Consider the following 14,075-nt stretch of genomic DNA (forward strand, 5'->3'; position numbering starts at 1 on the left):
AACTGTCCAGACTTTTGAACAACTGTGAAATACTTCAATTCGGATATGGAAAAAATTCAGAGTTGCTTTGCTGTGTATCATGAAAAGCATATTTTTCAGTGGTGGCTAAAAATGTGAGATGTTCATGTAGACAGTGTTTCTAACTGGGTATTTTTATATGCTTTTAGGCGAAAATGGTGGATAATTTGACTAAGTTAAACAAAAAAGCAAACAAAAGATTGGTGTTGCCAGTGTAGTTTATATTGTGGCTCCATGTAAAAGTGGTTGATGTGCACATAATATGATGTTTAATTTAAAGTATAATCTAATATCTTTTATCTTTGCATAACAGAAATTACAAAGGCCTTATGTTGTTTTCCTGCTCACAAGAAACTTCTTTTATATATATATATATATATATATATATATATATATATATATATATATATATATGTATATATATACAGTGCCTATCATAAGTATTCACCCCCTTTGATGTTTTACCCTTTTATTGCTTTCATAAATCAAATTTAGCTTTTTTAACAAAAAAATTATTGGAAAAAACTCTATAATGTCAAAGAGAAAACAAATTTCTATAAAGTAATGTTAATGAAAGAAAATTATATAGATAAAAATAATTGTTTGCATAATTATTTCCCCCTCTTCAAGTCAGTATTTAGTAGATGCACCTTTGGCTGCAGTCACACCAGTGAGTCTGTGTGGATAGGTCTCAGTCAGTCTTGCACATCTGCCCACTGCAATTTTGCTCCATTCTTCTTTGCAAAACTGCTCAAGCTCTGTCAGGTTGCGCGGGTATCGGGCATGAACAGCCCTTTTCAAATCCAGCCACAAATTCTCTATAGGATTGAGGTCTGGGCTTTGACTCGGCCACTCCAGAACATTTACCTGGTTCTTTTTTAACCATTCCTGTGTAACTTTTGCAGTATGTTTTGGATCATTGTCTTGGTGGAAAATAAATCTTCTCCCAAGACGTAGTTCTCTTGCAGACTGAAAAAGATTGTCCCCCAGGATTTCAGTGTATTTTGCAGCATTCATTCTGCCCTCTATCTTTACAAGCCTTCCAGGTCCAGTTGCTGAGAAACATCCCCACAGCATGATGCTGCCACCACCATGCTTCACAGTGGGGATGGTGTGTTTTTGGTGATGTGCCGTGTTTGGTTTCCGGCAAACATGACGTCTTGTCTGATGGCCAAAAAGCTCAATTTTGGTCTCATCAGACCAAAGAATCTTCCACTTGACCATGGAGTCTTCCACGTGCTTTTGGCAAACTCTAGTCGAGATCTAATATGACTTTTCTTCAACTGTGGCTTTCTCATTGCCACTCTCCCATAAAGCTTTGACCGGTGAAGAACCCGGGCAGCAGTTGCTACATGCACAGTCTCTCCCATCTCAGCAGCTGAAGCTTGTAACTCCTTCAGAGTAGTTGTAGGGGTCTTGGTGGCTTCTCTCACTAGTCTCCTACTTGCACGGTCACTCAGTTTACGAGGGCGGCCTGATCTAGGCAGATTCACACAAGTGCCATTTTCCTTCCATTTCTTGATAATTGATTTCACTGAACTCTGGGGGATGTTCAGTGCCTTGGAAATTTTTTGTAACCATCCCCTGAATTGTACTTCTCAATAATCCTTTCCCTGAGTTGCTTAGAGTGTTCTTCTGTCTTCATGGTGCAATGGTAGCCAGGAATACTGATCAACCACTCTCTGGACCCTTCAGACACAGGTGTTTTACAACTCAATCACTTGAAACACACCCACACCACTCAGATGATCTTCATTTCACTAACTGTGAGACTATTGGCAACAATTTGATGGACCTCTATTGAATTAGACCATTAAATTGAAAAGGGGGTGAATAATTATGCAAACAATTATTTTCATTTATATAATTTTCTTTCATTTACATTACTTTATAGAAATCTGTTTTCACTTTGACATTAAAGAGTTTTTCCAATAATTTTTTTGTTAAAAAAGCTAAATTTTATTGACCATGATTGATTTATGAAAGCAATAAAAGGGTAAAACATCAAAGGGGGTGAATACTTATGATAGGCACTGTATATATATATATATATATATATATATATATATAATGTGATTATTTTAATGTTATCTTCATTGAAAAAATAATTTTCATTCAACAACAAGAATATTTGTGAGTGTTGTTAAATGTTTGAGTGGTTGTGTGTGTGTACATATCCATCCATCCATCCATCAATCTATAATTTTTTATTATATACTTGTTTGTTTATATATATATATATATACACTTGGTGTGTAGATTCATGCTTTTTAGAAAATGATGTGTGGAGTATTTAAAATACAATGATGTAAACTTAAAGCAATACTGTATAACTTTTAAAAGAGGTGTGTCAGAAACATTACAATACATAAAGGTACAATATGCATGAACTCTGTCTCAAGATAGTAGGACAAAGTTTGAACATGACCGGGCATTTTCTCTGCAAACCATGACCTAACAATGAGAACTTAAACACACATGTCCTCTGTAAACTGTGATCTAGGGGTGAAATGTGATAATCAACGTCATGATCTGACCAATAGAAAAGTATAATGGTGTCAAAAGTGTCACTCCAATCATACGTCCAGTAGGCGTGGAAAAATGACCAACTCCCACAGTATAAAAGCTTACAGGTATGAATCACCTCCAGGAAACGCTCCTGGGTTTTTGTCGACAAATAGATCCTGCTGCCCTCCAATGCTGACTTCTCTTGGTGTTTTTTTTTGAAAATCTTTTACCTTTGAACACGGACAAGTCTTAGACTCTGCCACTTCAGACCAGGTACATTCAGTCTATAGGTAGATGTAACAGGGCTTCTTAAACGCACACTTTAGCCCCATCTTTTGAGCATTTGTGTGAATGCAGCCTGAAAGTGTTTCTGTGTGAACTTTCACTTAGAGACATGGTGGGCATGAAGAAAATACTGCTTGCTGCTGCTGTTGCAGCCCTGGCTGCATTTGTGGGAAACACATACCTGAGACTGAAGTAAGTGTGTATTATTTAAGAGGGAACTTAAAAACATTTGATTGCAGTAGAGGATTAGTAGATCTGGTTGTAAATGTTCACAGTTACTAGAGTAAGTAGAAGTAGAGAGGTGGTCATGCTCCCAATGGAAGAATTTTAAAAGTTATCAGAACTCAAGCTCGACTAATAACATTTCGAGCAGACTAGGTGAAAGTTCTGGTTTCTTTGAAAGCCTCAGTCATGTTTAACTTTCTCTGCAGGCATATGATGCTTGCTTCCAGAGAGCTGCCTGTGAAGCACCTCAACTGTCATTATTTACAGAATATTGGTATGTTTTCTTTATATTCATGTTGGTGTCTTCATTTTGGGTTTATCACTGTTAAAATAAATGCTGAACTTTGGTCATTCATGTATAAAGTGTGATAATAACGGATGAGTTTGAAGTCCATACAGCTGACAGTGTGTCAAGTGTCAGCAGGACAAAACACAACACTGCTCCATGTGAGAACAAAGGAGAAGGTTTATCTTTATCTTTTTATTTTGCACAGACTGTGGGGCAGAGGACATCACCATACTTAAAGATGGACTGGCCTTCTTCAGCTCGGTATGTTATTGATTGAATTATTGTAAATATTTACTGTAATTTCCTCAATGAATCCAATCTTTCTTTGTTATAATGAGTCATTATTTCTGGATGAAGTGTTTCTGCAGCGAATTCGAGCAAAATCTTCCAACGCCTCTTACATGTGTGTTTGTCCACTCAGGGGTTGAGATTCCAAGGAATGCATTCATTCTGTGATGAGCCGGGAAAAATGTACCTTTTGAATCTGCTGCATCCAAAGCCGACTCCTGTTCAGCTGCAGATCAAAGGAGAGCTGGACCTCAGTTCATTCAACCCTCATGGGATTAGTGTTTACACCGATGAAACAGGTGAGAGACAGAACAGGTGCAAACTTGCAACTTTTATGCACAATTTGCAGTTGTGTAAAAAGTTGTCAATAGTTTTGTTTAAGAGAAAAAACAGGTAATCTGGTTTAATAATATTATTTTTCTGGATTGTACTCTGCAGTCTCTGAATCTAAATCAGTTTCTTATCTATAGCTCTGTCTTATCTATTCTTGAGTGCTTTGGTTAAAGGAAGTGAGCTCTTCAAAGCAACGGTTCCTTATTGACACACTGAGCAAATAGAAGGAATACAAATGAATAATACTACTATTTAAAGAAGTTATAATCTGTAGGATTTTTATGACAACAAAGCATATTTTAAAGTCATTTTGCTTGATTTTCCCTTAATACATTTACAGTGCATCCAGAAAGTATTCACAGCGTTTCACTTTTTCCACATTTTGTTATGTTACAGCCTTATTCCAAATCGGATTCAATTATTTTTTTCCCTTAAAATTCTACACATAACACCCCATAATGACAAAATGAAAAAAGTTTTTTTGAGAGTCTTGCAAATTTATTAAAATAAAAAACAAAGAAATTACATGTACATAAGTATTCACAGCCTTTGCCATGAAGCTCTAAATTGAGCTCATGTGCATCCTGTTTCCACTGATCATCCTTGAGACGCTTCTACTGCTTAATTGGAGTCCACCTGTGGCAAATTCAGTTGATTGGACATGATTTGGAAAGGCACACACCTGTCTATATAAGGTTCCACAGTTGGCAGTGCATGTCAGAGCATAAACCAAGCATGAAGTCAAAGGAATTGTCTGTAGACCTCCGAAACAGGATTGTGACGAGGCACAAGTCTGGGGAAGGGTACAGAAAAATTTCTGCTGCTTTGAAGGTCCCAATGAGCACGGTGGCCTCCATCATCCGTAAATGGAAGACATTTGGAACCACCAGGACTCTTCCTAGAGCCGGCCGGCCATCTAAACTGAGCAATCGGGGGAGAAGGGCCTTAGTCAGAGAGGTGACTAAGAACCCCATGGTCACTTTGTCAGAGCTCCAGCGTTCCTCTGTGGAGCGAGGAGAACCTTCCAGAAGGACAACCATCTCTGCAGCAATCCACAAATCAGGCCTGTTTGGTAGAGTGGCCAGACGGAAGCCACTTCTTAGTAAAAGGCACATGGCAGCCCGCCTGGAGTTTGCCAAAAGGCACCTGAAGGACTCTCAGACCATCAGCAAAAAAATTCTCTGGTCTGATGAGACAAAGATTGAACTCTTTGGTGTGAATGCTAGGCGTTTTGTTTGGAGGAAACCAGGCACTGCTCATCACCAGGCCAATACCATCCCTACAGTGAAGCATGGTGGCGGTAGCATCATGCTGTGGGGATGTTTTTCAGCAGCAGGAACTGGGAAACTAGTCAAGATAGAGGGGAAGATGAATGCAGCAATGTACAGAGACATCCTGGATGAAAACCTGCTCCAGAGCGCTCTTGACCTCAAACTGGGGCGGCGGTTCATCTTTCAGCAGGACAACGACCCTAAGCACACAGCCAAGATAGCAAAGAAGTGGCTTCAGGACAACTCTGTGAATGTCCTTGAGTGGCCCAGCCAGAGCCCGGACTTGAATCCAATTGAGCATCTCTGGAGAGATCTGAAAATGGCTGTGCACCGGCGCTCCCCATCCAACTTGATGGAGCTTGAGAGGTGTTGCAAAGAGGAATGGGCAAAACTGCCCAAAGATAGGTGTGCCAAGCTTGTGGCATCATATTCAAAAAGACTTGAGGCTGTAATTGCTGCCAAAGGTGCATCAACAAAGTATTAAGCAAAGGCTGTGAATACTTATGTACATGTGGTCTCTTAGTTTTTTATTTTTAATAAATTTTCAAGAATCTCAAAAAAACTTTTTTCATGTTGTCATTATGGGGTGTTGTGTGTAGAATTTTAAGGGAAAAAATGAATTGAATCCGATTTGGTATAAGACTGTAACATAACAAAATGTGGAAAAGGTAACGCGCTGTGAATACTTTCCGGATGCACTGTATATTGGGTTACCTCTATAGGCTTCAGAAGTTTGTATCAGTAGCAGCTCAGGGATCAAAATTGTTGTCACACAAACAGAAGATTTACAAGAATGTGGTGTGACATCCTGTGTTGGTGATATAATGACCCAGATATTAGCCTCACTGTTTACTGTTTGGCATCATTTCGCCGTATCAGATTTTATGAAGTTGATCGTAATTCTCAGTCATCATTCAGGAAAGGTTGCCTTTCTTTCTTCACAGTCTGTTAAATTATTATTTCAATCCTTTCTTCTGATAAATTATCAATCAAATTGCATAAATGGCACAATATTGTTTGATTTCTATTTATATTAGTGTCTCCTGGGATAATAGTATGTGGAAATTGTCCAAAATTGTTTTTTTGTTTGTTTGTTTTTTTGCATCATTTTGTCCTCTCAGTGGTGATGAGATGGGCTCTTAATTTGTAGGACAGGTGAAATAATTCATATAGATAAACCTCAAGCTTAATTGTTTTAGACATCTGATATCAGGTTTTAGTATTTTATCTCGCTTCCTGTTAAGCGAGGATAAAAATGTAAATTGTCTTTCACAGCAGCTTGATGTCAGGATGTAGCCTTCATTTGTGTTTCTTTGTTGATTTTGCCCCTGTTGTTACAGTGGTATTTTTATTAATGTATTCTTCTTATTTTAAACTTACTTGTGAGGTAACATCATGATATGATTGTAGTTAAAGAATTTATAGAGATGGTTTGGTTTGGTTTGTTTGAAGAAGTTTTGTATGAAGTACTTATAAATAGGAAATGTGTTCCCTTTAGTCTATATCAGTTCATCACAGCAAATTTTTATTTAGTCACTTAAACAAAAAAATCCTCTCTCCATCACTGCCACCAAGTTAATATATATGAATTTAAGTGTATATTTAGAGTTCCACTCTATTGTTAAGTTCCACCACGTTGTGAGACTAATAGAAACCCTTCACTGTTTCTTTGCAGATGACAACATATACGTGTTTGTTGTCAATCACCCTCACGAGGCTAGTCAGGTAGAGATCTTTCGTTTTGTTGCTGAAGACACACTTGAGCACCTAAAGACTATCACCCATCCTTTGCTCCACAGGTACGTACTGTATAATACACCTTATGCTTTATTACACATTATATTTAAAAATGTCTTTATATTTGTTCTTCTGCATCTTGTTTTTCAGCGTGAATGACATTGTTGCAGTTGGAAAGGAGAGCTTCTATGCCACAAATCATTTCGCCTTTCCCAATCAACTGCTTACCACGCTGACCATGATCCTAGATATGCCCATGTGTGAAGTGGTGTATTACAGTCCTGGTGAAGTGAGGGTGGCAGCCGGTGGCATAATGTCTGGAAATGGGATCAATATATCTCCTGACAAACGGTGATTCTGGATTCATTTCAACGATTCTGTGTATATTTTTCAAACTGAATAATTCCACATTAATGTGTTTTCTACAAAATGCAAAAATAGTTAAACAAAATGTTCTTTTTTTCTACAGGTATATTTATGTTTCAGATATCTTAGACCATGAGATTGACGTTTTTGAGAGAAAAAAAGGGGAGAAATTGGAGTATATCAAGGTGAGATTGTTTTATTATTTTCTTGTGTCGGCAATAAAAGAAATGAAGTAAATATTTTAACATTTTGTGAGATAATCTTATCAGCTTGCCATAAAGCTACAACCAGCAGCCAGCTGAATTAAGACATTTTTTGAACGGATCAATTGAATTAAATGTAACATACTTTTTACCACTGGAGGTGCTGGTAGGGAGATTTTTTAACCTTCTGACAGTCTTGGTGCTAAACTAAGCTAGCTTTCTGCTGGATGTAGCTTCATCATGAACATACAGGCACCAGAGTGGTATGAATATTCTCATCTAACTCAGCAAGAGAACAAATACTGTGCTTTGTCACAATTTATTGCTAAAAACCAATATTCACACATGCCTTTCTCTCACTTTGTATCAGCATTTCTACGGGACATAATGCAATTAACAGTTCTATATTACTTCATGTAATGTTTCTCAACAGTCTGTAGATGCTGGATCGGTTTGTGATAACATCGAGGTGGACCAGAAGACAGGCGACCTGTGGCTGGGTTGTCATCCTAATTATATGAAGATGATAACCTACGACCCTAAAGATCCTCCAGGCTCTGAAGTATGTGATTGAAAAAACACCAAATTTTTCAGTGTGCAATAGAAGTAATCACTGAAATGTCCATTGATTCAAAATTCTCTCACCTTACAATGCATTACTTCCAAGTTAAACAGGAGGGTATTCACTCTTATATAAAATTAAAACATGAAATTATGCTAAATTAAACACACTGTATCAAAAACACAGGCCCCACGGTGAAAAGTAAATGCAACTAGTGTCAGTACACCTTTAATTATTGAAATTCTGATTTCTTCAAACTGTTTAAGGAGGAGGTTCTGATTGGTTGTACTATGACTTATTCCATATCCCCCTTTTTAACTGCTCTTTGCTGGAGGGCTTGTGCTGCATCCTGCAGTTCAATATAGTTTTTTGTTGGTCACCAATCTTCTTGTGTCCCTTTCCATCTTTGTAAAGTCTCCCAGTCAGATTTTTCACTTCTTCTCACAATTCTTTTCCATGTGGAGCCATGATGCACACATGCAGGTAGACACAAGCCACTGGTCCAAAATTATGAACATTGTGGTGTTAACAGGTGGCTTTATTACCATTTTCATGTAATCAGGCTGATTGGAAATCACAGTAAACTGGATCATGTTTCATAGATCACATGTTTTCTAAGTTGTTTGTCAGTGATCAGAGGTGTGTTTACTTTTGTTGCATTGAGTTTCTACTTTGGGACCAGTATTACCAGTATTCCTAATGTATTAGTCTGTGATCGATCATGAGACCACAGTCCCTGCCATTCAATTTAGAAGTAATGACATTATTGAAAGGTGATGAATCATTTGATATTTAAGTGATATTGCATGGAGGCGCAGTTACTTCTGATTTGTATTGTACATTCACATTATTATGTTTCTTTATTTGACCTGATCATTTCATTAATGTGTTCTCTAGGTAATCAAGATCAAGAACATTCACTCAGAGAATCCAGTGGTGAGCATGGAGTACGGTGACAACGGCAAAGTGCTCATGGCCTCCACTGTTGCAGCTCCCTATGAGGGAAAGTTGCTTATTGGCACTGTTTTCCACAAAGCTCTGTACTGTGATTTGAAATAATCTGTATGATATGTACTATATCTGTTGTTAGTACTGTAGCAAACAGTCTGCCTGGATACAAGAATAAAGATAAAGTCAATCTTGAATGAAGACAATTCAAAAAATAATAAAAACATTGTAATTTTAAAGCAGAAAACTATTTGACAGTGGAGCAGTGTCTTCAGGTCATCCACATCCAGAACATCCACTTCAATAAGCAGCAAGTGGCTCAGGTTTACAAAGACGATGGCCATGTGCTCTTTGGTTCCTCTGTAGCAACCACCTATGGTGGAAAGTTACTGATCGGCACTGTGTTCAATAAAGCCTTGGTCTTTGATCTGAAGTAGGCGTTGAGTCTTTGGGTTACGTGAGCAGTAAGCAGAGGGGAAAGAAAATACTCAAATTTCGTAGAATTCAATGAAAAAACAAGGAACTCCAGATTTACGTTTTTGCTCTGTGAGACTAAACACTGATTTGAATGATACACAGCGACTGTATGTGAAGAATGCAGTTCACCCTGATGTACTGGACTGGATCTGATAACAGAAACTAAATAAATATGTCATGCCTAAATAGAAGCTGAAGGTAAAGAAAACATCTGTCAGAGCTTTGTAGACAAAAGTGTATTTGAAAAAGAGGTGATTTCACACACTGAAATGAGTGAACTGTCCAGACTTTTGAACAACTGTGAAATACTTCAATTCGGATATGGAAAAAATTCAGAGTTGCTTTGCTGTGTATCATGAAAAGCATATTTTTCAGTGGTGGCTAAAAATGTGAGATGTTCATGTAGACAGTGTTTCTAACTGGGTATTTTTATATGCTTTTAGGCGAAAATGGTGGATAATTTGACTAAGTTAAACAAAAAAGCAAACAAAAGATTGGTGTTGCCAGTGTAGTTTATATTGTGGCTCCATGTAAAAGTGGTTGATGTGCACATAATATGATGTTTAATTTAAAGTATAATCTAATATCTTTTATCTTTGCATAACAGAAATTACAAAGGCCTTATGTTGTTTTCCTGCTCACAAGAAACTTCTTATATATATATATCAGCCCGATCTCACGAGGATTCGTGAAACTGTCACGTAAGTTTTAGTTTCGGTTTCGTGCGCACCAACACGATTTCGTCATGTTTTTCGTGCCGCTCACCACGAAATGCGCACCAATGTATTTTAAACGGCGGACTTTTCGTGCCACTCAGAACGTATTTCAAAAGAATGTGTATATTATGTTTTTAATGTAAAACCGTGGCGAATCCAACGCTATATTTTGCATGACATCGTCCCTAAACATAACCCTAACCATAACCCTAACCATAACCTCACCATAACCTAACCATAAGCCGGTGGTACACTTACCAATTTGCATAGGAATTTCAAGAATGTCCGGCAGCCGCAAATGCGATCACACAAGCAGTATACGCCGATGGACAGCTTAGATCGTCATGAATCCGCCGGTATAAACCACTTTCAGATGTGATTACCACAGCGAAAAACATTTCGTGGTGAGCGGCACGAAAAACATGACGAAATCGTGTTGGTGCGCACGAAACCGAAACTAAAACTTACGTGACAGTTTCACAAATCCCCGTGAGACCGGGTTGTATATATATATATATATATATATATATATATATACAGTGCCTATCCTAAGTATTCACCCCCTTTGATGTTTTACCCTTTTATTGCTTTCATAAATCAATCGTGGTCAATAAAATTTAGCTTTTTTAACAAAAAAAATTATTGGAAAAAACTCTTTAATGTCAAAGAGAAAACAAATTTCTATAAAGTAATGTTAATGAAAGAAAATTATATAGATAAAAATAATTGTTTGCATAATTATTTCCCCCTCTTCAAGTCAGTATTTAGTAGATGCACCTTTGGCTGCAGTCACAGCAGTGAGTCTGTGTGGATAGGTCTCAGTCAGTCTTCCACATCTGCCCACTGCAATTTTGCTCCATTCTTCTTTGCAAAACTGCTTAAGCTCTGTCAGGTTGCACGGGTATTGGGCATGAACAGCCCTTTTCAAGTCCAGCCACAAATTCTCTATAGGATTGAGGTCTGGGCTTTGACTCAGCCACTCCAGAACATTTACCTGGTTCTTTTTTAACCATTCCTGTGTAACTTTTGCAGTATGTTTTGGATCATTGTCTTGGTGGAAAATAAATCTTCTCCCAAGACGTAGTTCTCTTGCAGACTGAAAAAGATTGTCCCCCAGGATTTCAGTGTATTTTGCAGCATTCATTCTGCCCTCTATCTTTACAAGCCTTCCAGGTCCAGTTGCTGAGAAACATTCCCACAGCATGATGCTGCCACCACCATGCTTCACAGTGGGGATGGTGTGTTTTTGGTGATGTGCCGTGTTTGGTTTCCGGCAAACATGACGTCTTGTCTGATGGCCAAAAAGCTCAATTTTGGTCTCATCAGACCAAAGAATCTTCTTCCACTTGACCATGGAGTCTTCCACGTGCTTTTTGGCAAACTCTAGTCGAGATCTAATATGACTTTTCTTCAACTGTGGCTTTCTCATTGCCACTCTCCCATAAAGCTTTGACCGGTGAAGAACCCGGGCAGCAGTTGCTACATGCACAGTCTCTCCCATCTCAACAGCTGAAGCTTGTAACTCCTTCAGAGTAGTTGTAGGGGTCTTGGTGGCTTCTCTCACTAGTCTCCTACTTGCACGGTCACTCAGTTTACGAGGGGGGCCTGATCTAGGCAGATTCACACAAGTGCCATTTTCCTTCCATTTCTTGATAATTGATTTCACTGAACTCTGGGGGATGTTCAGTGCCTTGGAAATTTTTTTGTAACCATCCCCTGAATTGTACTTCTCAATAATCCTTTCCCTGAGTTGCTTAGAGTGTTCTTCTGTCTTCATGGTGCAATGGTAGCCAGGAATACTGATCAACCACTCTCTGGACCCTTCAGACACAGGTGTTTTACAACTCAATCACTTGAAACACACCCACACCACTCAGATGATCTTCATTTCACTAACTGTGAGACTATTGGCAACAATTTGATGGACCTCTATTGAATTAGACCATTAAATTGAAAAGGGGGTGAATAATTATGCAAACAATTATTTTCATTTATATAATTTTCTTTCATTTACATTACTTTGTAGAAATCTGTTTTCACTTTGACATTAAAGAGTTTTTTCCAATAATTTTTTTGTTAAAAAAGCTAAATTTTATTGACCATGATTGATTTATGAAAGCAATAAAAGGGTAAAACATCAAAGGGGGTGAATACTTATGATAGGCACTGTATATATATATATATATATATATATATATATAATGTGATTATTTTAATGTTATCTTCATTGAAAAAAATAATTTTCATTCAACAACAAGAATATTTATGAGTGTTGTTAAATGTTTGAGTGGTTGTGTGTGTGTACATATCCATCCATCCATCCATCCATCAATCTATAATTTTTTATTATATACTTGTTTATATATATATATATATATATATATATATATATACACGTGGTGTGTAGATTCATGCTTTTTAGAAAATGATGTGTGGAGTATTTAAAATACAATGATGTAAACTTAAAGCAATACTGTATAACTTTTAAAAGAGGTGTGTCAGAAACATTACAATACATAAAGGTACAATATGCATGAACCCTGTCTCAAGATAGCAGGACAAAGTTTGAACATGACCGGGCATTTTCTCTGCAAACCATGACCTAATAATGAGAACTTAAACACGCATGTCCTCTGTAAACTGTGATCTAGGGGTGAAATGTGATAATCAACGTCATGATCTGACCAATAGAAAAGTATAATGGTGTCAAAAGTGTCACTCCAATCATACGCCCAATAGGCGTGGAAAAATGACCAACTCCCACAGTATAAAAGCTTACAGGTATGAATCACCTCCAGGAAACGCTCCTGGGTTTTTGTCGACAAATAGATCCTGCTGCCCTCCAATGCTGACTTCTCTTGGAGATTTTTTTGAAAGTCTTTAACCTTCGAACACGGACAAGTCTTAGACTCTGCCACTTCAGACCAGGTACATTCAGTCTATAGGTAGATGTAACAGGGCTTCTTGAACGCACACTTTAGCCCCATCTTTTGAGCATTTGTGTGAATGCAGCCTCAAAGTGTTCCTGTGTGAACTTTCACTTAGAGACATGGTGGGCATGAAGAAAATACTGCTTGCTGCTACTGTTGCAGCCCTGGCTGCATTTGTGGGAAACACATACCTGAGACTGAAGTAAGTGTGTATTATTTAAGAGGGAACTTAAAAACATTCGATTGCAGTAGAGGATTAGTAGATCTGGTTGTAAATGTTCACAGTTACTAGAGTAAGTAGAAGTAGAGAGGTGGTCATGCTCCCAATGGAAGAATTTTAAAAGTTATCAGAACTCAAGCTCGACGAACAACATCTCTAGCAGACTTTGTTTTTTTTTTGAAAGCCTCAGTCATGTTTAACTTTCTCTGCAGGCATATGATGCTTGCTTCCAGAGAGCTGCCTGTGAAGCACCTCAACTGTCATTATTTACAGAATATTGGTATGTTTTCTTTATATTCATGTTGAAGTCTTAATTCTAGGTTTTATCACTGTTCAAATAAATGTTGAACTTTGGTCATTCATGTTTAAAGTTTGATAATAACGGATGAGTTTGAAGTCCATACAGCTGACAGTGTGTCAAGTGTCAGCAGGACAAAACACAACACTGCTCCATGTGAGAACAAAGGAGAAGGTTTATCTTTATCTTTTTATTTTGCACAGACTGTGGGGCAGAGGACATCACCATACTTAAAGATGGACTGGCCTTCTTCAGCTCGGTATGTTATTGATTGAATTATTGTAAATATTTACTGTAATTTCCTCAATGAATCCAATCTTTCTTTGTTATAATGAGTCATTATTTCTGGATGAAGCGCTTCTGCAGCGAACTCGAGCAAAATCTTCCAACGCCTCTTACAT

At 37.7% G+C, this 14,075-nt stretch overlaps 1 protein-coding gene and 1 long non-coding RNA gene across 15 annotated transcripts in view; one reads left to right on the top strand and one right to left on the bottom strand.

The window, feature by feature from the left end:
- Positions 1-14,075, top strand: part of LOC110969057 (serum paraoxonase/arylesterase 2-like) — a 38,431-nt gene that overhangs the window by 12,077 nt on the left and 12,279 nt on the right. Inside the window, exons 1-9 of one of the 14 annotated variants that reach the window (XM_051957130.1) lie at positions 2,917-3,003; positions 3,243-3,310; positions 3,531-3,586; positions 3,747-3,912; positions 6,893-7,016; positions 7,105-7,305; positions 7,424-7,505; positions 7,957-8,085; positions 8,983-9,466. In XM_051957130.1, the coding sequence (XP_051813090.1) occupies positions 2,921-3,003; positions 3,243-3,310; positions 3,531-3,586; positions 3,747-3,912; positions 6,893-7,016; positions 7,105-7,305; positions 7,424-7,505; positions 7,957-8,085; positions 8,983-9,144 (1,071 nt within the window). In that variant the 5' untranslated portion in view covers positions 2,917-2,920 and the 3' untranslated portion in view covers positions 9,145-9,466. Of the gene's footprint in view, positions 1-2,666; positions 2,800-2,916; positions 3,004-3,242; positions 3,311-3,530; positions 3,587-3,746; positions 3,913-6,892; positions 7,017-7,104; positions 7,306-7,423; positions 7,506-7,956; positions 8,086-8,982; positions 9,467-13,093; positions 13,155-13,253; positions 13,359-13,588; positions 13,657-13,877; positions 13,934-14,075 lie in introns of those variants that run through there. The other 13 variants (XM_051957132.1, XM_051957131.1, XM_051957135.1 and 10 more) reach the window with 13 other exon arrangements.
- On the bottom strand, positions 2,679-13,226 carry LOC127536519 (uncharacterized). Its single transcript, XR_007945535.1, has 2 exons — positions 13,112-13,226; positions 2,679-2,756 (listed from the first exon to the last, which is right to left on the bottom strand). It is a non-coding gene; the product is annotated as an uncharacterized LOC127536519 (long non-coding RNA).

Source organism: Acanthochromis polyacanthus, chromosome 12, assembly GCF_021347895.1.
Source record: "Acanthochromis polyacanthus isolate Apoly-LR-REF ecotype Palm Island chromosome 12, KAUST_Apoly_ChrSc, whole genome shotgun sequence".
Lineage (NCBI taxonomy): Eukaryota > Metazoa > Chordata > Actinopteri > Pomacentridae > Acanthochromis > Acanthochromis polyacanthus.